This window comes from Notechis scutatus, chromosome 2, assembly GCF_049901735.1.
Source record: "Notechis scutatus isolate UNSWTSFEM ecotype Mainland chromosome 2, rNotScu1.2, whole genome shotgun sequence".
NCBI lineage: Eukaryota > Metazoa > Chordata > Lepidosauria > Squamata > Elapidae > Notechis > Notechis scutatus.
This window is the reverse complement of record NC_142010.1, coordinates 147,271,138-147,295,673: the sequence shown is the minus strand read 5'-3', so window position 1 is coordinate 147,295,673 and position 24,536 is coordinate 147,271,138. Positions and strand designations below refer to the sequence as shown.

The following is a 24,536-nucleotide window of genomic DNA, read 5'->3' as shown; positions in this document are numbered from 1 at the left end:
ACTGAGAGCATACGCACCAAGACAAATTCCTTGGGTGTCCAATCACACTTGGCCAATAAAAGAATTCTATTCTATTCTATTCTATTCCATTGGCAGAGCCTTTTCTCCAGTGACATTTTGAAAGGCCACCTGTCTATCTATTCACCAATACAATCACAATTATGATTATCATTGTGTCATCATCTTCACCATCATTATCATCACTGTTGTCACTCAGTAAAACCACTGTGAACTAGAATTTGCAAAGTCCAAGAGATTGTCAAATGGGAATATATGAACAGTTGATACAGCCAGAACAGGTGGCTATAGGAATGCCAGCAACAGCATGAAGCTGGTGACACCCAATGTTGTGCAATGATAAGGATACTTCAGGGACTTTCGGTTTGCAGGGCTTCGGCAACAGGTAGGAATCCGCGATCGTGCGCGGTTTCTGCCTGGGCTCGCCTCTGGAGCGTCCCGAGCCAGTTGGCTTCGGGACTAAGCCACCCCGTAGAGGTGGCGAAGAGGGGGGAGATCCCAGCAGGGTCGAGGGAAGCCGCATCTTTCCTCCCCAGCTGGCTAAACTCCCTTTCCCGAAGGCGGTAAGAGCGACAGTCAGAAATGGCCACCTCAAAGAAGCACTCATCCGGAAAAGAAAGTGCAGGAGGAAGTTAAGAAATGAAAGTTTTGGCTGACCGGGATAAAAAGCAACAACTAAGGTATCCTGGAATCTAATTTTTTTTAAAAAGATACATCGCTCCCAAAGAAGATTCGGAAGCAGCGAATGAAAGTGAAAAGGGAAAGTTTTTTTCTTCACTCTCCTTCCTTACGTTGACAGCGAACAGAGATGAATGAGAAATCGGAAAAACCCGCTTTGGCATCAAGAGGTAATTAAACTGGATAATTAAATGTCAAGGGGACAATAAGGATTTCTGAACACTAAAAAAAAACTTTTTTTTTTTTGCTGTAAGTGGGAAGGGAGAGGAAAAGAATAAGAGCAGGATTTGGAAGGAGGAGACTGCCTATAATTTAAAAGAATCTGATTTAAATCCTAACAAGACTTCTAAAAGATACTTTTTAACTGGAACTTTGTAACTAAACAGTAACCCCAGGAAGAGAAAGTGAAAAAAGAAGAAAGTATTAAAAGAAACAGCTTGTGTGTATTTGGATTGCTTGGTGACTTTGGGACTTTTGGAAATTATATTTGAATGACTAAAAACACTTGGGTGGTTGTTTGAAAAAAATTTTTTTACAATGGCATCACTTGTGGATGAACTGAAAATGGAATTTAAAAAATACAAAGAAGAGGAACAAGAAGGGAAGGGCTCTCTTGGCTCTGTTTTTCAATTCTTAGAAATGGCGATCTGTACCTATGAGAAACTACAGGAAAAGACTGCGCAACAAGAAGATTGGGACAAAGAAGAAGCCATCTTTAACGATAAGGATACTTCATAAGGCGTGGTTCAAGTCTTCATCACAAAAACAATATTTCCTAGATGATGGGGAGCTCTTCACAACCAGATGAATGTGCTTTCATTCAATCTGTGAGCTACAACTCAAGTATACCAGCATATTTTGCACTGCCTTCATTACTAGTATTTTGCTTTAGCAATGAAGTCAGCAATTAGCACTTAATTCAAATTTAACGTGGCACAAGTGAAGGAAAGAGATATGTGGATTTCCCTGGTGTTGTTATCCAACAGAAAATTTTTGATAGATGGTTAAAACATTAGTCAAATCCTGGTCCTGAACTACCTATTTTGGGATAGAGTGGTTTCTGCCCAATAAAAAGAAGTCTTAGTTTGATGGCCAGATCCTTTCTCATTCATGAATCAGGTACTGAAGAATATTTTTCATGACTATGAGTGAATGATTTTGAGGACATAATGTTGGAAGGGCACTTCAAACTCCTTTCAAGAAATGCCAAATATGTCTTCTATAATTGACACCAAGATTTTAGGGCAGGTGATGAAATCACACTACAGATCAGAAGTTTTGCTCTGTTTAGATTGGATCATAACTACCCCTTCCCAGGTTTGGGGGATAATAACTTCTCTTCATCAGGCCTCAGTTGGATTTCACGAGATCTTAATCCCCAATCTTATAAAAATCAGGGATAAATCCCCAGCAGTTATGAATGAAGTGGAGAGAAAGGAGAACAGGAAAAGAGCATGGGGCATGCCAGCACTCTTAACAAATCTAAAGGCTCCCATTGCTTAAGCCACTTTCTCCCACAGATAGGAAATACTTTGCTTACTTTCTCCATGAGCTGCCGTAGTTGCCGGCTGCGCAAGTCTCGCGAGCAGGTGCCCTGAACAGGGATGACTGCTGTGCACAGACATTTGCCATCGGGAGCCTGAGCTGACGTATAGACCTGCCAACCTTCATCTGGGCTTTGGAAGAGAGTCTGTGGAGAGAAAGAAAGCAGATAACATTGGATCTAAAGGTTGAGCAGCTTGCAATACAAAAGGGTGACCCTTTATGTCAATATTATACTACTAAACTGGTTGTAGAATTATGACTTCTAAATAAGAAGTTGAAGAGGCTTTAAATTGGCATTTTGGCGAAGTCACAGACAACAAACATTGAACAATTTAAGGGTCAAAGTATGGGAATCAGGTATAGGGCTCCCTGCAAATATTACTACTGCTGCTACAATTATTCTTACCAACAGGTAAAAGACAAACAGATCCTCACAAAGTTGTGATCATATATCATGAAGTAAGCTGGTAGGTAACCGCAGCTGACCCAGCACATCCTGAAAGATTCTGAATTAATCTAGAGCAGTGTTGGTTCTAGAACTGTTGGTTCCTAGGATTCCTTCCCATTTTTAAAAATCCTAGAGGACCCCAAAATAGCCTTTTTTTGTATGGGTTATATTTCTCAAAAAAAATCCTATATTAAAATTTAATATTATAATTTTTATAATTAATTGTAAAGCATTCACAAATATTTATTGAATTGTGCACGAATAACAATAGTAAAACCATTCAATACTAATATAAATAAAATATTCATAAAATATTTTAACAAATAAATAATAATTGGACAAATGCACCAGCCTTATCAGCAACAGAGGAAAAATAGTGAAAATTATATGCATGGATTCTTATTTGTTATTTTAATGTTTTATATGGTATTTTAATTGTATGACTGCAAGCCATCTAGAGTACCTCAGTGAGATGGGCAGCATAGAAGGGAAAGAAAGAAAGAAAGAAAGAAAGAAAGAAAGAAAGAAAGAAAGAAAGAAAGAAAGAAAGAAAGAAAGAAAGAAAGAAAGAAAGAAAGAAAGAAAACAAGATGCCCTATGGAAAAAATATCAAGAGTCTGAACAAAGTTTACTATAAATATCTCGGCACTCTTCAAGCTGACAAGTTTAGAAGTGAATATATTACGGTATGAGAGTGAAAAAGTCCAAACTCAGCAAAGAAAATATCAAGCCCCTTAACACCTGGGCAATTCTATTCATTAGACACATAGCTGGACTGAAGCAGAACTAAAAGTCCTGGTTAGGAAGACCAGAAAAATAATCCATGCAGCAATATGAACAGACCAAGTAGCCTAATAGAGAAGTTAAAACTTTTATCCTCGTATTCAGTATTCCTAACACATACCAAATAACTTGGACTGGATCTCTGCTTTTACTGATAGGAATGAAGCAGGAATGGACTGCACGTAACCAGCAGCAGCTTCCTTCTTTACGTGTATAATGCCTGCAAATTTTTATTGGAGCTGCAAGTCCAAAAAGATGACTGGGGGATGTATGGGATAGCTAGAGTGTGCATGATGTATTTAGCATTCAAAATTTGGTGCTGTCATGTGATAGCACAATATGTGTTTGCATCCACTTTGAACCATGGCATCATCCATTATCAATAAAAGATGCCAAGGTGCTTTTTCCTTCTCTCCTCCCCCCCTCCCCATTTACTTGGAATCAAAGCAGAAGTGACCTGGAATACATTTTAATATCCCAGGTTCTTGTGCCTAAGAACTCATTCTTTCTTTGGAAGACTGCATTGCAGAATTCTGAAAAGTGTAGGTATCAAAGAACAAATTCATTCTGCTGACTTTTTGATCAGATCTATCCATAATTACAGTTCCTGAATCAATATGCAAACAGAATGCATTTACTCTTATAGCTTTCTCTTCTCCAAAATGACTCTCAAAATGTACATGGTAAAGAAAAAGTATACACAAAAACAAAAACACAAAAACTTTAGGAAGGGGTGAGTGAGTGTGTGTGTGTGTGTGTGTGTGTGTGTGTGTGTGTGTGTTAGTGAGTGAGAGAGAGAGAGAGACTGGCTATTTTGAATAAATACAATTTTAAATAAAATGAAACCATGCATACATGACGAAACCCCTTTGTTAGATGTGTTTTTGTTTATATTTTCGTGTAGAACAAGCAACTCAATTTGTTTTGTTTGCTATTAGGTTGTTATTGTTGTTATTGTTTTATATGGTGAGTAGTTTCAAGTCAAGTGTGCCAGAATTGAATTCAATGGGAATGAATGAATGAGCGAGCGAGCGAGCAAGCAAGCAAACAAGCAAGTGGACTGTGTTATATCCTTTGAATCTCAGTACGGGTCCCTCTGTCTACCTGAAAAGAAAGAGATTTTATAATTTCTAGATTTCTTTCTTTTAAAACAAAAATCACAGTACTGTCACAATTCTGTGCATCATTACCTTACTAAGGAGTAAGTGTGGTAGAATGCAGGTCTTTTTGTTTCTAAGTTAAATTACTTTGAATTGTCCTGTGAAATTACTTTCTTGGCCTTTAAAGGGCAAACCTTTGTTCCTTTCATAAATAACAATAAAATAGACCCTTCAGGCAGGATACAGGCAGTTCAGGGAAATCGGTTGATTTCTTTTCCTGCAGAATATGTACACTTCCTCTCTCTTACATTTTTGTCAAAATAGGTGAATGGTATAAATGTCACCACTTCTTTGCAACGGCTCAACACACTTTACTGATTTATCTTTCTGAGTGTATAAAGCCAGGCTTCAGCATGGTTTCTTGAATGATCTCTATTATGGTGTGAGCCTTGTCTAGACTGTCAGTTGTTCAAGTCAGGTAGAGAATACAAAGGTAAAAAAACAACCCACATGACTTCAAATCCGCTTATAGTGTCTCTGCAGGTGGCAGCATCTGGTTGAACTTCTCTGATCTCTGGAGCTGAATTGGGTTCAGGTCCAATTAATATTTTGATGAGAGATACCCAGGGGTGGGATTCTACCAGTTCGCACCTATTCGCTAGAACCGGTTGTTAACATTCTAAGCAGTTCAGAGAACCGGTTGTTAGAAGAAATTACTGGCCTAATCCTGTAAGGAAGGCAGGAAGGAAACATTCTGGTGTTGCTTACAGAAACTGCCTCTCCGTTAACCCTTATTACATTCTTGGCAGGACCAGACTTCCTGTCTCTGGAACTTCTCTGGAGTTTTCTTCCCCTCCTTTGCTGGTACTTTGCTTGTGTGGAGTGACCATTCAAAGTTACAATGGCACTGAAAAAAGTGACTTATGACCATTTTTCACACTTACACTGTTGCAGCATCCCCACAGTCATGAGAGGCCAGGCGAGGAGATGCGTGCCTCGATGTGAGTGATATTGAGTTGGCCACACCCAGCCAATCATATGACCACTAAGCCACGCCCACCAACTAAGCCACGCCCATAGAACCGGTTGTTAAAAAATTTGAATCCCACCCCTGGAGATACCCAGGGAACTCCCAGGATTATATAAAATGGCAAATCACTTCCCGTTTGCTGCCCAGATAATTACATGAACATGTCTGTAAACTCAGCAGGAGTCATGTGCAACATGAAGGAAACTACTTTTATATGTCTCTTTACCTTTGTAATAGTGCAGTCATCTCTTATCAGAGCATAATCTTGTAATGGAGAGATAGCTCATTCTGGTCCATTGTACAAAAAAAAAACCAGAGTATAAAAAAGGAAATAATGAGCATCCTTACAGATGTCTATTGACCTTTCACATCAAGACAAGAGTGTGAGAAGTTGGTTCATTGGGCCATAGTCTTCTGCAATATTGTGAAATACAGGTGGTCCTCGACTTATGACCACAATGGAGCCCAAAATTTCTATTGCTAAATGAGACAGTTGTTAAATGAGTTTTGCTCCATTTTAGAACTTTTCTTGCTGCAATTGTTCAGTGAATCACTGCAGTTCACTTAATAACACAGTTGTTAAGTGAATCTGGCTTCCCCGTTCATCTTATTATTTATTTATTTAATTTGTATTGCCATCTACTCGCCCATGGCGACTCGAGATGTCTTACACAATGTAAAACCATATTTAAAACAAAAAATAAAAATAAAAGAACAATAAAAACTAACAAAAAGAATCAAATAAATTAATAAAGTACAATAGAACAAAATTTTGGGGGGGGGAAATCCAACTCCCCCCCCCCAACGACAGCAGATCACACTAGCCATTTGATGGGTTCCATCTGTCTCCGGGTTCCCCAGGCCCACTGGCAAAACCAGGTCTTCAGTGCCTTTCGGAAGAGTGCTAGAGAGGGGCCATTCTAATCTCTGGGGGAATGATATTCCAGAGAGAGGGAGCCACCATGGGGAAGGCTCTTCTTCTAGGTGTATCTCCCTCAGGGGTGGGACCTGCAACATTCCCTGCCTCCTCACTCTAATGGGTTGGGTAGATGTGACCGACAAGAGACGGTCCTTCAGATAACCCAGACCCAAGCCATGAAGGCCTTTAAAGGTGACAACCAGCACCTTGAATTGTACCCGGAAGCAAATTGGCAACCAATGCAGCTCCTGCAGGAGAGGTGACACATGTGGACACAGGGGTCTGCACAAAACCATGCGGGCCGCTGCATTTTGCACCAACTGGAACTTCCGGATGCTCTTCAAGACAGCACCATGTGGAGCACGTTGCAATAATCAAAATGGAAAGTGACCAGGGCATGAGTGACTATGAGTACCCTTGGTCCAGGAAAGGGCATAACTGGTACACAACCTGGTTGCGCAAAGGTCACTTTGCTTGTCCGAAGGTCACAAACAGTGATAACATTACCCTGGAACTCTGCAACCATCATAAATGTGAATCAGTTGCCAGGCATCTGAATTTTGATCATGGGACCATGAGGATGCTATAAAACGGTGGTTAAGTGAGAAAAATGGTCATTAGTTGATTTTTTTTCAGTGCCGTTCTAATTTCAAACGATCACTAACTGAACCGCTGCAAGTCGAGGACTTCCTATACACTATGTTGCTAATTTAGATTATGGCAATTATTACTAAATGTCTGCCTGTCTATACATTAGCACGTGAAATATGTCTCTTTCTCTTCCTAATTTTATAAAGGTTTTGGAAAGTATCCTATACTCTAAGAGTAATTGGGATAAAGCTTGCTAACTTCCCCTGATCCCTTAAATACCAATACAGCTACTGTATGTAGAGAGATGGGTTTTGTGATATATATTTTTTTGAATACATTAAATATCTGGAGATTTATATACCCTAAAGATTTTTTAAATATGTAGAATTAAATATATTGCAACTTTTAGAAAGGGTTGAATGGATTTTAAAAAATGAGTTAACAGTTCTTGACGTTGTGGGATTAAAAGTAATGTTATTAAAGTGAATACTATCGTTTGATGTATGTTTTTATAGATATTCCTATGTAAATAGCTGGAAGTGTAAAAAAATTGACTGTTTATTGACCCAATGATAATGATATGTTATCATTTAGTATGATAGTATATATTAGTAGATTTATGGAAAAATCTTTAAATGTTAAAGATATTAATGTAATGTTGAATTACATAACAAAGCTTTGGAATTAGAACAGGGGGTGGGGTGTTACATCATTCAAAATGTCAAGGAATAAGTTGTCTGAAATGTGTGATTTATCTGTTTTAGAAAAGGTAATATTTTCTACTAATCAAGAGATGCAGCAATATGTGTTGTTACGGCAGAGATTTGCCATTTGTGATATTTTAAAATACTTAATATTTTAGCGTGTTAATAATCAGTTATTAATAAGTATATACTGTATATACTCGAGTATAAGCCTAGTTTTTCAGCCCATTTTTTGTGCTGAAAAAATCCCCTCGGCTTATACTCGAGTCAGATTCCCTCTGAAAAAAATGGTGTGGAGTCGCGCCTCCGGCGGCAGCGACTCCCAACAGCTTCAGCCGGGAAGGGAAAGGCAAAAAGCGCTTTGCCTTTCTTTCCCGAGGCGACGCGGGACTGGGGCCGCGCCGGCGGTAGTGACTCCTGACTCAGGGGGCCTCCGAGGAGGGGAAGAGAGTGACTCCTGCCTCCCGCTGTCATCATCATCTTCTTCTTTGGGTTAGTGAATCAATTAAACCTTTCATGATAGTGAGATCGTTTCCCAAATTAATTATTTTTATTTTTGAAATTTACCAGTAGCTGCTGCATTTCCCACCTCGGCTTATACTGAGTCAATAAGTTTTCCCAGTTTTTTGTGTAAAATTAGGTGCCTCGGCTTATATTCGGGTCGACTTATACTCGAGTATATACGGTAGATTCTTTTTATTTCTTTACTTTCTTAATTAGTATTTTTAGTTAATTTGTGGTTGTCTGTTTTCTATTTTTTTTTAATATTTGTAAGTTTAAAATTTGTTTTATTTACTGTGCATCCATAAAACAAATACTTGCAATAATAGCAATAATAAAACCATCCAAGACAGGTAAGCTCCTCCATCAGAGGAGATGTCATTTCTTTCAGCTTATCTCTCCCAGCTTGCATCAGTCAGTGCTACACATTTCATTCTTGTAAATATTTGCTAGCTGGGTTGAAATTGAGACAAATTACAGGCTGTTGAGACCGCATAGCTCCTTTTCTGCCTCCATGTGAAATTCTACAATCCAGATAAGCCTGTATTTTTTTAAAGTGATAATACGTGGCAACGGCATTTATCAATTTATGTTGTCAACTTACTATTCTACACATACCTCACGATCACTTTTAAAAATTGCTTTCTTTCTTAAAGGCCCATTTAATTTTACCCATTTAAGTTGTGCTCATTATTTATTGTTTATATTCAATTTGTTATACTTATTTTAAGTTCCCTATTCTATTCCATTCCATTCCAATGTTCCATTTCTATTCTATTCTATTCTATTCTATTCTATTCTATTCTATTCTATTCTATTCTATTCCATTCCATTCCATTCTTAGTAGCAATAGCATCAAAGTTAATGTTAGCAGTCTGTCCTATTGACCATGGAAGATTTCACTTATGGACATCCTCATCCAGTTCTAAATATCTTGAAATGATACAATGTTCTGGAACAGTTTTTCCCAAACCTAGAGTTAGGTGCTGGTTGAAAAATCTGGAAACTGTAACCCCAGTGCATCTGCATGGTTCCAATGTGCCAATTGGTAATCTAGGGCGTTGATAATAATAAATGAAAACATCCAGAGATGCTGCCAGAAAATGGTCCTACTCAAAATATCCTCAAATGCTCCAAAGAGGATTAATAAATTAAATAATTAAATCTCCTCCTTGATAGGCATTTTGTTACTACCTGCCTTCATTCTGTGTCTTGTGAAAATGGAAATGGGTTTCCCCCATAAGAAAAAACTGCAATTTCATATGGAGGCTGAAGGTGTATAATGTGCTTTGCATGCTAAACATGTCAAACTGTAAATGGTCCATCTCTACCTCATTGACGTTCTGAGCTTGATACATTTCAGATCTGAACTATTTTGCAGAATCATTGTCCCTGGCTTTTTGCTCAGGAAGTCTGTTCTTTGTAACAACAGCTCTACCCTTCACTCTTACTCTTGATTGTAAAGCAGATGACAAATTTTGGAAAACATAAAGTTGAACAATGTTTTTGAACACCGAAGCCCCTTGACATCCTGAATGGTTACAGGATGGTCTGGGTTTATTGTCTCTGAAACATGGCACCCCACTTTTTCCATCCTAAGTAAGCACTGTCTACCTATCTTTCTCCCCACATCTATAACAAAGCAGACCCTGATGTAACTTTCTCCCCTTTTCCCAAACCATATCACTATAACAAAATTCCTGAAGTTTGCTTGATTCCCTTTGTAACTATGGAACGGCTATGGCTAATTTTAGTCCCACTTTCTGTAGGCCATGCTGGACCCCTGTGTTGAGTAATGACCTGACCTTTTTATTATCTCTCTATATATTGTGAAGCTTCATCGTTCTTTTCAGCTCTCTTCTCTCTAGTCTCCCAGCATTCTTTTCAATTTCTTAAGGAGACATCACTGAGGAATGTGATTGCAAGAGGAAGAGAGACAAGAATCCAGCATAACAATTGCCCTGCATACCAGGGAGAACTCTGGAATCTGAGGAGAACATTGATCTTTTTAAATCTAGCCCTTCATGCATGAAAATAATTTCCTTGTTTGGTTTTAACTCATCAATAATTTTCCCCAAGACCTGCTCCTGACAATGTACAGTATTTTATAGTATAAAATTGGATTCAATTATATTTTATATGCTTAATTTAACCAACTATATTGTTTTTAATTCATAATTTAAATGGAGAATTGCAAAACTCCCTTGAAACTATTCATTGCATTCTTTACTCAAGTTCCTCATTCTTCCACAAAATGTATTTGAATGTCATTTTTGTCTAACTTTAATAACTCTTTTTTCAATTATAATAGCCCTAATATTGAATTTGTAAGCTTGTAGAAACCATAGCAAAATAATTCACATTTCAAAAGATTTTTTTTATTTATAGCCTGCTTTTATTATTCTTACAAATAATTCAAGATGGCCAACATAGCCAACTATCTCCCTCCTCCTGTTTTCCTCACAACAGGTGAGGTGAATTGGGCTGAGAAAGAGTGACTGGGCCAAAGTTATCAAGCCAGCTTGCATGGCTAAACTGGGACTTGAACACATGGTCTCTCTTGCTTTTTATCCTGTTGCCTTAAGCACTAGACCAAATTGACTCTCTAATATTCCTAACTTTTCCATTTTTTTTCTGCAGTTTAGGAACCACTATTATTATACGAACTTCATTTAATAATGTTCAAAAAAATTTGTGGTGCTTTTATTATTTAACTTTCATAACTTATGTGATGAAATTATTGGACCCACAATTTTTTAAATTAGTATTCTTGTACAGTTAATTTATTCCTTGTTATATATTTATGCTTTAAACTACATTTGTCTTTAATAAATATCTCAAAGTCACCCTGATTTTTCAAAGTCATAAATCTTTTCAGAATATCTATTACATCATAGTATATTTTTGTTTAAATAGAAGTTGTATTTATTTTGGATACTTTTTTCTTCCAAACTGTTTCAAAAAATGTTATCTTAGTCTACATTTAAAATAATAATTTAACTGATGGTTGGATAATAATTCTATTTTAATGTAATTTTCAATGTATTAATTCTACTTCTATCTTTCTGTTGAATATTTTTTTCTCCTTATACTTAAAAGAAATACTGTATTAATCAGAAATCTCCTCAGCATGATAGTAGGGCTCTAGACTAAACAGACACACTGACACCCCCCAAAGTTACAAACTTCATATTTTTGTTATGAAAACTAGCTGGATATGACCATAAAGACCCCAAAAGATTGATTCAACTTGAATTGATATTTATGATTTCCCCTTGTTTATGTTTTAAGCTTTTCCAGTTTCCCAAGCAATCTTTTATTAAAGGGGATGGAGGAACTGATTTGATTCCTCAACTGTTCCATACAAATAATCTTAGGCAAAATCAGAATTGATCAATTGTTTACTCAAAGCAGATATCATGAAATCACTGCATATGTTTTTTTCTCTCAAGAGTATATGAGGGCAACCAATGGCAATAGGGAACTTATGAGAAAAGCCAATTGTCTTCTTGGAAGTATTTGGGCTTCACTCAAAATTCTCTATAGGCTAATATTTTTAACATCTGCCAGATGCCATTGAAAAGTATTCTACTTCTCCTCAGGAAGAATGGCTATTTGGGGGTGACACATTTATATTCAATACCAAAACAGGAGCTTTAACTGAATGTTCCAACCTTTGACCAGTATCCTAAATTTCAATGCTAACAAAATAATGCTTAGGATCATTCAACATAGATTAGAGCTCTACATGGAAAACAAGATGCCAGATGTTCAATCTGGCTTTAGAAAATGCTGAGACATTGTTGCTGATGCTGAATAATTGTGAAAGCCAAAGAGTACTAAAAATAAGTCAGAATGTGTTTTGATTATAGAAAAGTTTTTGATTCTGTTGATCACATCAAGCTGTGGAATGTGCTTAGAAAATGGGAATCCTGAAGCATCTCAATGTCTTAATGGAAATTTATATGCAGGTTTGGGAACCACAGAATATGTTGAAGTAGACTGGCTCCAGATTGGCAAAGAAGTATGGCAAGGCTCTATACTTTCCCCTTCAATCTATATGTTGAATGTACTGTATATTAAAGGAAACCACACTAGAAGAAAATGAATATGGCTTTAAAATTGGAGGAAGAAACATCAAAAACCCACAAAGTGATAAAATGAAATTATAGCTAAATATAAAGAAGACCAAACTAATAACAGAATAACCAGCCTTAAAATTGACAATGAAGATCTTGAAGTGCTGGATAGATTCTACTTTTTATAATCAACTATCAACTTTAAATGAACAAGCAGACAAGAAGTACACTGCAGACTAACATTTGGTAGAGCAACCGTTAAGGTCTTGGAAAAGAAATTTAAATGTTGTGTTGTGTCTTTATATACAAATATCAGAACTGTGCACATCATAGTATTCTCTGTGAAACTCTATGTAAGCAAAAACTGGACTTTGAAGAACCAGAGTAGGAAAAGTATTGATGCTTTTAAATGTTGATATTGGAGAAGACTTCTAAGAATAGACACTCAGGGAACAAACAAATGAATCATTGAACAAATCAACCCAGATTTCTCACTCAAGGAACAAGTGACCAGGTTCAAATTATCCTACTTTGGATATGTTATGTGAAGACCTACTTCCCAGTGAAGACCCTAACGCTGGAAAAAGTGGAATGTAAGAGAAAATGATGACAACCAGCAGCCAAGAAGATGGATTGCATTCTGGAAGATCTGAACGACCACATTAGGGTCAGATCATCATGGGGGACAAAAAATCTAAGTAGTCACAAGAAGTCAACACCAACTTCATAGCACATTATCAGATAATTTATGGCTCATGAAGCTTTGAGCTGGAAACAATTAAGCCCAAGCCATCTTAGAGATTTATGGGCATTTTAATATTTGAACCCATGGCTCTCCCATCATAATTAATACACTGCATTCATTCTCATACTTTAGCATGCCACCTTCTCTTTTTGCCACTTGTTTGATAGCTGTGCACTCAAATAGTTAGACAATGCTTCTCTGTAAAAGGAGTAGTCTCAGGCAGAGGTTGAATCTGCAGTTAGGAGGAACCATAGCCAGGTGGTGCAGGAACAATTGTATTACCTAACACACAATCTTGTGCATTCTCAATATTGCTTCCTAATGATTGAAACTCCATTCCTGCAAAAACAGGATCTTTGCTATTCTTTGGCATGTTGAATTTTGATGCAATTGCAAAAATGAGTTATATGAGTTTGTCATATAAGAAAAATGTTCAGCTATGCTATTTCACTTGTGGATTGTGCTACCAGAGCACAGACTCTCTGCAGAAGCACTGTTTGTCAAAAACAGGCAATATGCTCACCCTGTTCTCCTGGATATACTTGCAGAGACAGGAAATATTGTTTTGGTATAAATTATAAATCTCTCTCCCCTCTCCACCAATTCTGAGCTTCCCACCTCAAAGACACTACGATTTGCAAAGCGAATAATATGACTGTTTTCTGCTTGGCACCCTAGAGAGTTAAGATGATAAAATGTTTTGGGTTTCAGATTGATACAGGGAAAAAGAACAAGTTTAAATCTTCAGTTATGAAGCTTGTTAAATGATCCAGGGCCTACCTCACTGGTTTTCTATGAATGAAAAACAAGCATATATCTGTGTATTGCATATTAAAACCTTTAAAATAGGCATCAGAATATGATAACTTATTGTGTCTTAAGGGAAAAAAAATTGAACAACACTTGATATATACATATAAACAAGGTAAAATTTCTGCATATTAAGCTAGACTTCTAATGACTTTATAGCCCATTTGTGTAGATTCATTAATTAGTGTCTTAGTTTGTCTTGAAAACCATTATATATACTGTAGTATATTTCCCATATGACAGCCCTGCAGAATAATTGGTCATGGAATGTTCAATTGTATATTCATGAAATATAACATTTAAATGATTTTAGACATGCATGGGAACTCACTGCCTCCATACAAATTCAGTGGTCTTTGTATGGCTTTCCTGAAACGCCCATCTATTATCCATTCAAAGCTCATTATAGAGGTTTGAGGAACTGAGGGAACTGGGATTGAGTTGAAAAGAAAAGGTATGAAAATGACTACTCTTGTGATCATATTCTATCCATCTCAACAAATGTCTCAGGCCAGGGAAGAGAGTTGAAGATTGACCAGTGAAGTGGTTTATCTCCAGCTACTTCTTCTTAAATGTCCAACACAGGCTGGTTGACACATTAGAAATACCGTATTTGCCGGGCGTATAAGACGACTGGGCGATAAGACGACCCCCAACATTTCCACTCAAAATATGGAGTTTGTTATATACTCGCCGTATAAGACTACCCCCTCTTCCGCACACCTTCCACACACCAAATAAAAGGTAAAAGAACCTCAGATTTGATTTCAACATGTTAATTTATATTCAAATGCTTATGACATGCAGGCTGTATGTTATCAAACATGTACAGTAAACATAAAACAGTGCAAGTTTATTAAACGTAATTCACTAAAGACAACACACTCCTCTCCTCCTCAGCGCAAGCAACACTCCAAGTGGACCCTATGGACGGGTAGATGCTTCTCAGGAACACAGGCAGGCAGCCCACAACCCAGAGGGACTCTGGCAACACACTGTAGAAGAAAAGAAGAAAAACAGCGGGCGCCACCTCCTCGTGTAAAACCTTTTTAATAGATCCATAAATCAGAGATAAAATGATACTCACAAACATAGGAGTATGACAGGCACATCAAGAGTATAAACACTGGATCAGCAAAACTACGGGATAGGTAACATGTTTCTGGGGACACGCCCCTTCGTCAGACCTTGCTGAGCTCCCAAAGGAATGTTCATAAATAGTGTGAGGTGGCTAAGACCCCTCCCCATCCTGTATTATACCAGCCAATAGTAAATGCCAGGGCTAATTCACTAAAGCTGAATGGAACAATAAACCTATGGGAGCTGCCATGCTGTTTGTTTTCTAAGCTGTTAACCAAACTGGAACTATCAATGATAGAAGGAAGATAACAAATAGAGGGAGAGAGCAAGTGCCGGGCAAGTCCCTAGCAAGTTTGCTGGCATGACAGTTTCCCTTTAAAAGCCTTCAAACTCCTGTTCGTCATCTGATATGAAAAGTTCATCAATGACATCTTGGGATACAGTTGCAAGGCAGTCATCGTATGGATCTACCGGTAATTCCGTGTCAGATGATGTGGCCTCAGCTTCAGCTTCCTCTTCATCTTGCCACAAGTAATCGTCCTCCATACCATCTAATGAATTTGATATGCCACACTTCTTGAAAGACTTGATTACTGTTTGTGCATCAATATCATTCCAGGCTTTTATGACAAATTGGCACAAAACATCCAACTGTGGAGCACGCATGTTTCCTCCTTTTGTGTATGACTTTTCGCCGCTAACCATCCATTCATTCCACTGTTCTCGAATGCGATTTTTAAACGGCTTGTTTAGGCACACATCCAGGGGCTGTACCAATGATGTCAATCCTGCAGGAATAACTGCTGCATCTGTTTTTATTCTCGCAAGCCTTTCCTTGGTGGTGGGAGTTAAATGAGCCCCACACAAGTAGACTACGTTTTGAAGTAGACCACCTGGTCGTCTGCTCCATACATTATCCAGCCATAGTTTCACACCCTCCTCATCCATCCAGCCTTTTTCATGCACGTGCACAAAACAACCAGCAGGGAACTTGAGTTTTGGCATTGTTTTCCTTTTAAAAATAATCATAGGTTTCAGTTTGTTGCCATCAGCTGTACATGCTAGTACCACTGTAAAACTTGACTTCTCATGTCCTGTTGTTTTTATCAAAATAGTTTTTTCACCTTTTTGATGGACAGTTTTATTTCCAATCATATCAAAATTCATTGGAGTTTCATCCATATTTCCAATATTACTTAACGTAGCCATGTTTAGTGCGCTGTTGTATTACGTGTCGATGGAAACTATCCACTTTGTTATCCAGATCTGCAGGTAATTTATGGGCAATTTTTGTCTTTTGCCTTAGTACCAGATCATGCCTTGCCATGAATCTACTACACCAGGATATAGTGGCCTTAAAATTGTTGCTGTAATCTGGGTTAGATTTGGCCCACTGAAGTGCAAACAAGCGTATTGTATTTCGTGTCACCACATAACCATTTTGGCGATGCTGAGCCACCATGTCTGCTACATGTTTTTCGAGCTCTGGCCAGTGTGGGTGCCTCTTCTTAATGCACACTTACCCCTTGGCATACTCTTTAATGCTTTTTCATTTGATTTCCAGTCCCGAACCATCTTTTCTGTTACCCCATATTGTCTTGCAGCAGCACAATTATTATGTTCCATGGCAAATTTTACAACTTTAAGTTTAAAACTTGCATCATATTTCTTTCTTTTGCTGGTGCCATGATAGGGTTGATAGGGGTTTGACTGCTGGACATTTTCTATGCTGTACTTAAATGCTGTACAATGGTGCAGTACTGTGGTTTGCTATTGGCTGTATACAAAGCCTGATTGGATTGGTCCCTGCTCCCTGTCTGCCCTCCCTGTCTCCCTGTCTCCATGTCACTAGCAGCAGTCTGGTCCGCCCTTGAATCCATATTATGGATAGTACTAGTATTATAGTACCATACCATATATTAATACCAAGTGACATACTGTATATTATGACCTGATAAGAGATTTGGATAGGGAGTATTTATCAAGGTATGCATAAAAAGGGGGAGGGGGCGAGGAGAGAGTTACAAAATGTATAAAAGTGTACCCCTGTGTGCTATTATTGTTACCGATATTACATGAGTGCCATTAGTATTAGTATTAGTGCCATTACAGTACCTGTCATTGACACCATTGTACGGCCGCAGCGCCTCTGGCCCGCCCTGCATCTCCCTGTGACTGGCACTAGTGCGCAAGTGCGCATGTGCGAGCTCTGCGAGACAAGGGGCGGGCTGGAGCGCGCTGCTTCCCACCGAGCAAAACGGGCCAGTCACGCCAAAAGGCTGGCACCCCTATCTCGCTGCTGATGCTCGCCGCAGCCACGCTGATGACCTGCCGCGTCCGCGCTGATACCGCGATACTGGAAAAGGAGGCAGCCTTTATTTTGTACTTGCAGATCTATTCCCCCCACCCCCAATAGACACCAAGTATCTTTCCTGGGCTCAGATGCTGAGCAGAGTCGGGCTGCTTATGACTTGGACAGGAGACCACCAAGAGCTCTAGGGGAAGTAAGCCACATCCCAGAAAGTGGCAAAGGCAAAACCATTTCCTCATTGCTCCCAAGACAACCCTATGGACGCTGAGACAATTAAAGGGGTGACTTTAGGTGGGCTCCTTTATTGCACTTTATTTTTACCGTATACCTTCTCTTGCAATTATTTCCTGACAACACAGAGACGGGACCACGAGGTGATCCTTCCCTTCCACTCCTTATTTTTTATCATCACCATAATTTTCTGAAGTAGGCTGGGCTGGGCTGGGCTGAAAAAGCCCCGAAATAGCTACCGGATCAAGTGGGAACTCGATTCTGACCCTTCTTGGTCCTATCCCCTCGACTTCTCCGATAAAAGCCCTTGCAGTGAGTTGGGGTTCCTTCTTGAACCGCAAAAGAACCAGCTTTCCTTTGGAACGAGCCTTTTACAATTCAAGCAACGCCGATCTGAAGCGGATTCCCATCCCTCTTCGCGGGTAGATAAAGCAATTTAAATCAATTAAACGTCGGGGTTTCCGGGAGGAGAACCGATCTGCTGAAAGTCGTGTCCGCCTGGCTTGAAGCGCCGGTGAAAACGCCGCGGCGCCCAAGATGAAATGAAACCGCATTTCTCATTCACAGCAACCAGCGGTTCCTCGGTTGACGGGCGGAGAGATCCCGTTAGCCTTCGATCTGTTGGATCCTTGGGACTGGAGGCTGCAGCGCTTCCCAATTACTATTTGCCGGCGTATAAGACGACCCGGCGTATAAGACGACCCCCACTTGGAGGCATGTTTTTCCGGGCAAAAAGTCGTCTTATACGCCGGCAAATACGGTAGTTGAAGTTTAGGATAAGGATGAATAAACGTGTGAAAGACAGAGAGAAAGGGCGTTGGTACTTACCTGATACGCCCGTTCTCTGTGAGCTGTGAAGAGCATCCAGAAGTGGGAGGTGCTTCAGTCTCTTCTGGAAAGGCTGGGCTTAAAACTCCAGGATGCTCCTCCTCCTCCACGGGACACCTCCTCAGCGTCCCCCAGTTTTGCGAAGACTGAGTGCCAAAGTCCGGGACTCATCACCTAATCTAGATCCCTGACTGGAACGGAACCCCACCAGACAGAAAGAAATGGGTGGGGCTGGATGCTCTTCACAGCTCACAGAGAACGGGCGTATCAGGTAAGTACCAATGCCCTTTCTCTCATGAGCTGTTCAGAGCATCCAGAAATGGGACATACCAAAGCTTGGCCTGTCCTTAGGGAGGGACTCCGTCTGGATCAAAATCCACTCCTAAACTCTGTGGACCCTCTGCAGGACTCTTCTGCCAAATGAAGCGTCCACTGAGGCATAGACATCAATTTTATAATTTCTGACAAAGGGAGATGGTGAAGCCCAAGTTGCTGCTCTGCAAATTTCGTCTATGGAAGCCCGTGTGGCCCATGCTGCTGATGTTACTGCACTCCTTGTTGAGTGGGCTGCAATGCCCTTAGGAACTGAGATGGACTGGCATTCGTAAGTTTTAGCTATGGTGGCTCTCAACCATCTACCGATGGTTGTCGACGACACCTTTTGCCCTAAAGTGCAGGATAGGAATAGAGTCTCAGATTTTCAAAATGCCGCCGTGCGGTCTAGATAGATGCTTAAGGCCCTTCGAATGTCAAGTCAATGCCATTGATGCTCCAGTCTATGAGATGGTTTTGGACAAAAATTTGGAGGCACCAACTCCTGAGCTCTGTGGAAGGCTGAATTTACTTTAGGAGTGAACGATGGATCCAATCGGAGAATCACTCTGTCCGCATGAAACACGCACAGGTCCTTTCTCATTGACAATGCCGCAAATTCGGAAATCCTCCTTGCTGATGTGATTGCAATTAGGAAGGCCACCTTATATGTCAGGAATTTAAGACTATCAGTTCTTAAAGGCTCGAACGGGCCAGTTGTAAGTGCGGTTAACACCTTGTTGAGGTCCCAGGTGGGATAGCGGTGAATTACAGGAGGTTGTAAGTTTGCAGCACCCTTAAGAAAGCTGCGGACATGTGGGTGGTGCGCTATGGACCAGAGGTTACCCCAGGCTATCACCGAGGCTAAAGCAGCCACCTGTCTGTGTAAAGTATTTGGAGATAGGCCCTTGGTCAACCCCTCCTGTAAAAAGGCCAATAATTGTTGTATTGATGGGGCAGTTGGGTCAATCTTAGACCCCTAGCACCAGCGACAGAAGGCGGACCACGTGGCCTCATATATACAATTTGTTGAGGACTGTCTGGATGCTTGAATGGTGGCAATAGCATCCTCTGAAATCTGTTGGGCCCTTAAACCGCTCCGCTCAACCTCCATATGGTTAGACTGGGCCATTGTGGGTTCAGGTGAAGTATTGGCCCTTGGGAGAGGAAAACCGTCGATGGTGGAATTTTCCAAGGTTGTTCTCTCGACAGGTCCTGTAAGTCTGCGAACCACGTTCGCCTGGACCCATAAGGGGCGACCAATATCAATTCCACTCATTCCTCCAATAACTTCTGGATCAACCTGGGTATTACCGGGAGTGGAGGAAACACATATAGAAGTCTGGGAGGCCACTGACAACGCAGGGCATTGACGGCCTCCACCCCCTGAGTTGGGTACCTTGAAATATACCGGGGCAATTGGGCATTGAGAGGAGAGGCAAATAGATCGATCACCGGTTGCCCAAACTTCCGCACTGCTTCCTGGAAGACAGACAGGTGTAGGCGTCACTCTGCCTGATCTATCATGGCCCTGCTGAGCCAGTCCGCTTGTGTGTTTAAGGCCCCTGCTATGTGTTCTGCCTTGAGCGAAAACAGATTGGCCTCGGCCCCTTTGAACAAATTGGCCGTCTCCAGCATTAGAAGTTTGGAATGGGTACCCCCGTCTGTTTACGTGGGCCTTGGTTGTGATATTGTCTGTCATGACCAGAACGTGGCGTAATTGGAAAAGGGGTAGAATCTGTGTAAGGCCAGGTGAACTGCTCGCAGCTCCAACAGGTTGATGCTTTGTGATTGCTCGGAAATAGTCCAAATTCCCTGCGCAGTGTGGGATTGGAAGTGAGCTCCCCATCCTACCGGGCTGGCATCGGTTATGATTGTTGCCCTGTAAGGTTCCTTGAAAGGACACCCCTTGTTTATTGTGTTTTCCGACCACCAGCAGAGCGATCGGAGAACATTGTGCGGTACCTTTATCCGGACGTTGGAAGTGGCTCTTCCGGATCGCTGGAAAGGTAGCAGAAACCATTGCAGCTCTCTAGAATGGAATCGAGCCAAGGCACAATGGAAATACAAGAAATCAGTTTCCCTAACAGTTGAGACAGCACTGCCAGGGAAACCTTCTTTAAGGCTCTGATCTTTCTGGCCAAAGACTGGATACTGTTTAACCTGTCCTGAGAGAGAAAGACCTTGCCCTCCATGGTATCTATCACTGCCCCTAAATGAACTAACCTAGTTGAGGAGATCAAATGGCTTGTATCCCAATTTATCGAAAAGCCATGACCCTGAAGGGTCTCCAGAGTAATCTTGGTATCCAATTTTGCTTGATGTCTGGAAGATGACAAAATTAAAATATCATCCAGATAACATTGTAAGCAAATAGATTTGATCCTGAGTGAGGCAGCCAAGGCTGCGAGGACCTTGGTAAAAGTCCTAGGGGCCAAAGCCAAACCGAATGGTATGGCGATATATTCGTAGTGCCAATCACAATAGCAGAATCTAAAATATCTGTAGTAAGCAGGTCTAATTGGTATATGTAGATAAGCCTCTGTGAGATCTACGGAGGTCAGGACATCGTTCTCTCTGATGCTGAGCAGAATGGACTGGAGAGTAGTCATCTTGAATTTTCGATAAACCAATGATCTGTTCAGACGTTTGAGGTCTAGAATTGCCCTCCAGCCCCCGAACTCTTTGGGACCACAAACAATAGAGAGTAACAGCCGTGACCCCGCTGTTCAGATGGAACCTCTCTAATGGCTCGAATATGTAGAAGATGATTGATAGCCTCCTGCATCAACGGGGTCCGTGGACCTAGGGCTCCTAATGAAAAAGTTCAGGGGGAGGATTGAAACTCTAGCGCCAAACCAAACCTAATAGTGTCCTTGACCCACGCACCAGAGGTGGAGCTGTCCCATTGATCAGCAAACAATTTTAGCTGCCCTCCAATGGGAACTGCTGTCAAGGACTCACTTGGGGCGATGAAAACATTGGCCTCCGGTGCCTCTGTGGTTTCTTCTGTTTTGACCTCCCCACTGACCTCTATCAGAAGATTCAGACCTATCCTGTCTAAAACTGGATCTGTAGCCTGATGTTCTCTGAGATCTGGGAACGTATGGGCCTTGATAGTAGGGCCGAAAGGAACCCCTTCGAAACGACTGGGGCGTTCTGTTTCCAGACCTCCGAAAGAGAGGGGGAAGCACTTTTTTCTTGTTTCTATTCTCTATAAGGAGGGGCTCCAAGACACTGCCAAATAATTTATCCCCCGATATTGGGGCTGATGCCAACTTGCATTTATGCTTGGTATCCGCCTGCCAATGTCTGAGTCATAGCAGCCTCCATGCTGATACGTGAGATGCTATGGTCCTAGACGAGAATTTGACTGCATTAAATGTGGCGAGTCGGCGGAGAATTCTGCTGCTGCAATAATTTTAGCTATGTCCTGGTGGGCTCTGACATTTGACGCCGGCAATATATCCCTCAAGTGGAAGAGCCATCGGAGGGAGGACTGTGTAAAAAAAAGGACAGCGCTGTAGCTGCCCTAATGGCCCAGGCTTCAGAAACGTGCGCCCTACGGAGTGCCAACTCTGCTCTCTTTTCTTCCGGTCTCAGGGCTTCCTCAGCCTCGTTGGGAAAGGTTCAAGAAGAGGCCAGTGCCACAATGGGCTCATCCACCTCTGGCGTTTTGAAAAATTTTGAAAACTCTGCTACCAAATTATAATAGCATTTATCGTATCCTGTTGGGGCTGGGTATGATGCTGCTGATGCCCATTGATTTTATACTAATTCAGCAAACATACGAGGGACAGGAATATTTTCCGCCTCATTAGCCGGTTGTGAGAATATTAGATCCTTGGATTCGTCCTGAGACCCTGTTGACAATGGATAAGGGTTTGATGTGCCTAGTTTAGCGGTGTTCTTTGCCTTGAACAGTAAGGATTTGAAGAGGTGCAGATGAAAAAGGCCAGAAAAAGTAGGTTGGTCCAGAATGAGGCCTTCGTCGTCCGACATTCCCCGTTCTAGTGGGTCAGTCTCTGACAACCCCAAGTCCATCTGATGGATTGACCCCACCTCCATGGGAACATCCTGATCCTCAAATTCTACCTCCTCCCGAAGGCCCTGGGCTGGTATGTTAGGAATATTGGGGAATACCTGAGTTTGATGTTGTCCCATATGCGCAAAGGATCGAGCGGACAGGGATCCCGCATCCGAAGCGGCCGAGAAGTGTCTGGTCCTGATGGATTGCTGAACTCCAGCCGCCATGCCCTTTGAATTGCCATCTCCATCAATTGCCTCATTTCGATGGGGATAGTATCAGATAATCCCTCCTCCTGTCTTAGGCCGGCGACCGTGGGGGTGAAGGTTGCCTCTGGGATTAGCCGGGCAGTGCTCATTGGAGGAGATGTGCCTATGGGAGGTTGTCCAGAAACAGCCTGCCTGGGTTGGGTGGATAAGTCCTAGGGCCCCAACAATGGACTTGGGTCCTGATCAGATTGTTGTGTCACAGCCATCTTGTCTGCCTCCCTGGCTCGTTTCTGCAATTGCCTTTCCAAAGCTAGGTGCCGTCTATGGGCATCCTTATCCTCTGCCTTAGAGGCCTTTTTGGGGCCCACTGGAGGAGGTAATCCATTCCTGTCAAAACCAAATGTCCTGCAATTTAAATGGCACTTGCAGTTTCACTCCGAAGAAATGATCCAAAGGCAATTGCAAAGAAATGCCTGGTTAATGACTAGCCTGCTTATCCAACGTCAGCCAGAAAAGGGAAAGCTAAACCCAGGGAGAACAAAGTGGGAAGGTACTGCCCCGGTCCCCAAAAAGGGAAACCAGCGGGGAATGGCGCCTGTGATAATTAGGTGCGAACTTGAGCCAGCCGTTAACTGAAAAGGCCGGGAAGCAGAATCTCCGCTAAGCTAATGTCTCGGAGCCGCAATCCAGCGAGCCGCTGCTGCTGAGTCTCTAACTTGCGAGTTAAATGCTCCTGTCAGGACGAAACGGCAAGGCACAATGAGGTACCTAATGATGGCTGCGAGCCAAATTAAATGCTTGCAAAAGCTATGATCGCAGAGAAGACGAATGGAAAGTTAGATAAGGTAATTGCTTATGGGGTGTGAGGAGGTGTCCCGTGGAGGAGGAGGAGCGTCCCGGAGTTTTAAGCCCAGCCTTTCCAGAAGAGACTGAAGCACCTCCCACTTCTGGATGCTCTGAACAGCTCATGGGAGAATGGAGAGACTAAAAACTTCACCTCAGCAAAAGTCTTTAATTTTTCTCTAGCCATTTGCAAAAAGTTGTAATTGTGATCTAGTGAATGCTCTATAGTAATGTAATGGAGTAATAGGAATAGCACTTAGACTTATATACCGCTTTATAGCCATCTCTAAGCAGTTTACAGAGTCAGCATATTTCCCCCAACAATTTGGGTCCTCATTTTACCCACCTTGGAAGGATGGAAGGCTGAGGCAATCTTGAGCCTGGTGGGATTTGAACTGCCAAATTGTAGGCAGCTGGCTACAGAAGTAGCCGGCAATACTGCACTCTAACCACTGAGCCACAGAGGCTCCATTGGTAATGCTAATGGACAGTTCTTGAATCTAATAGTATAATTCAGAAATGCCCATAAATGAAAAGCATCTATAAAGCAGCACAAACAGGTTAAGAAGGAAAGGGTGTTCAGAGGGATTGGACCAAAAGTCTATTCTACAGCTATGGAGAAAGAATGGTAAATATTGTGAAGACCTGTAGCAAACCTTAGGATGAATGGAGAGGAATAGCTACCTATCTCTGTGGTATTACTACAGAGTCTATCCTCTATTCAAACCATGCAGTTAATGATTT

The 24,536-nt window shown here is 41.2% G+C and overlaps 1 protein-coding gene across 3 annotated transcripts in view; it reads right to left on the bottom strand.

The window, feature by feature from the left end:
- OLFM2 (olfactomedin 2) overlaps positions 1-24,536 on the bottom strand; it is a 275,974-nt gene that overhangs the window by 100,155 nt on the left and 151,283 nt on the right. For all 3 annotated transcript variants that reach the window (XM_087956555.1, XM_026673848.2, XM_026673847.2), the window contains exon 2: positions 2,237-2,386. In XM_087956555.1, the coding sequence (XP_087812681.1) occupies positions 2,237-2,386 (150 nt within the window). The remainder of the gene's footprint in view (positions 1-2,236; positions 2,387-24,536) is intronic.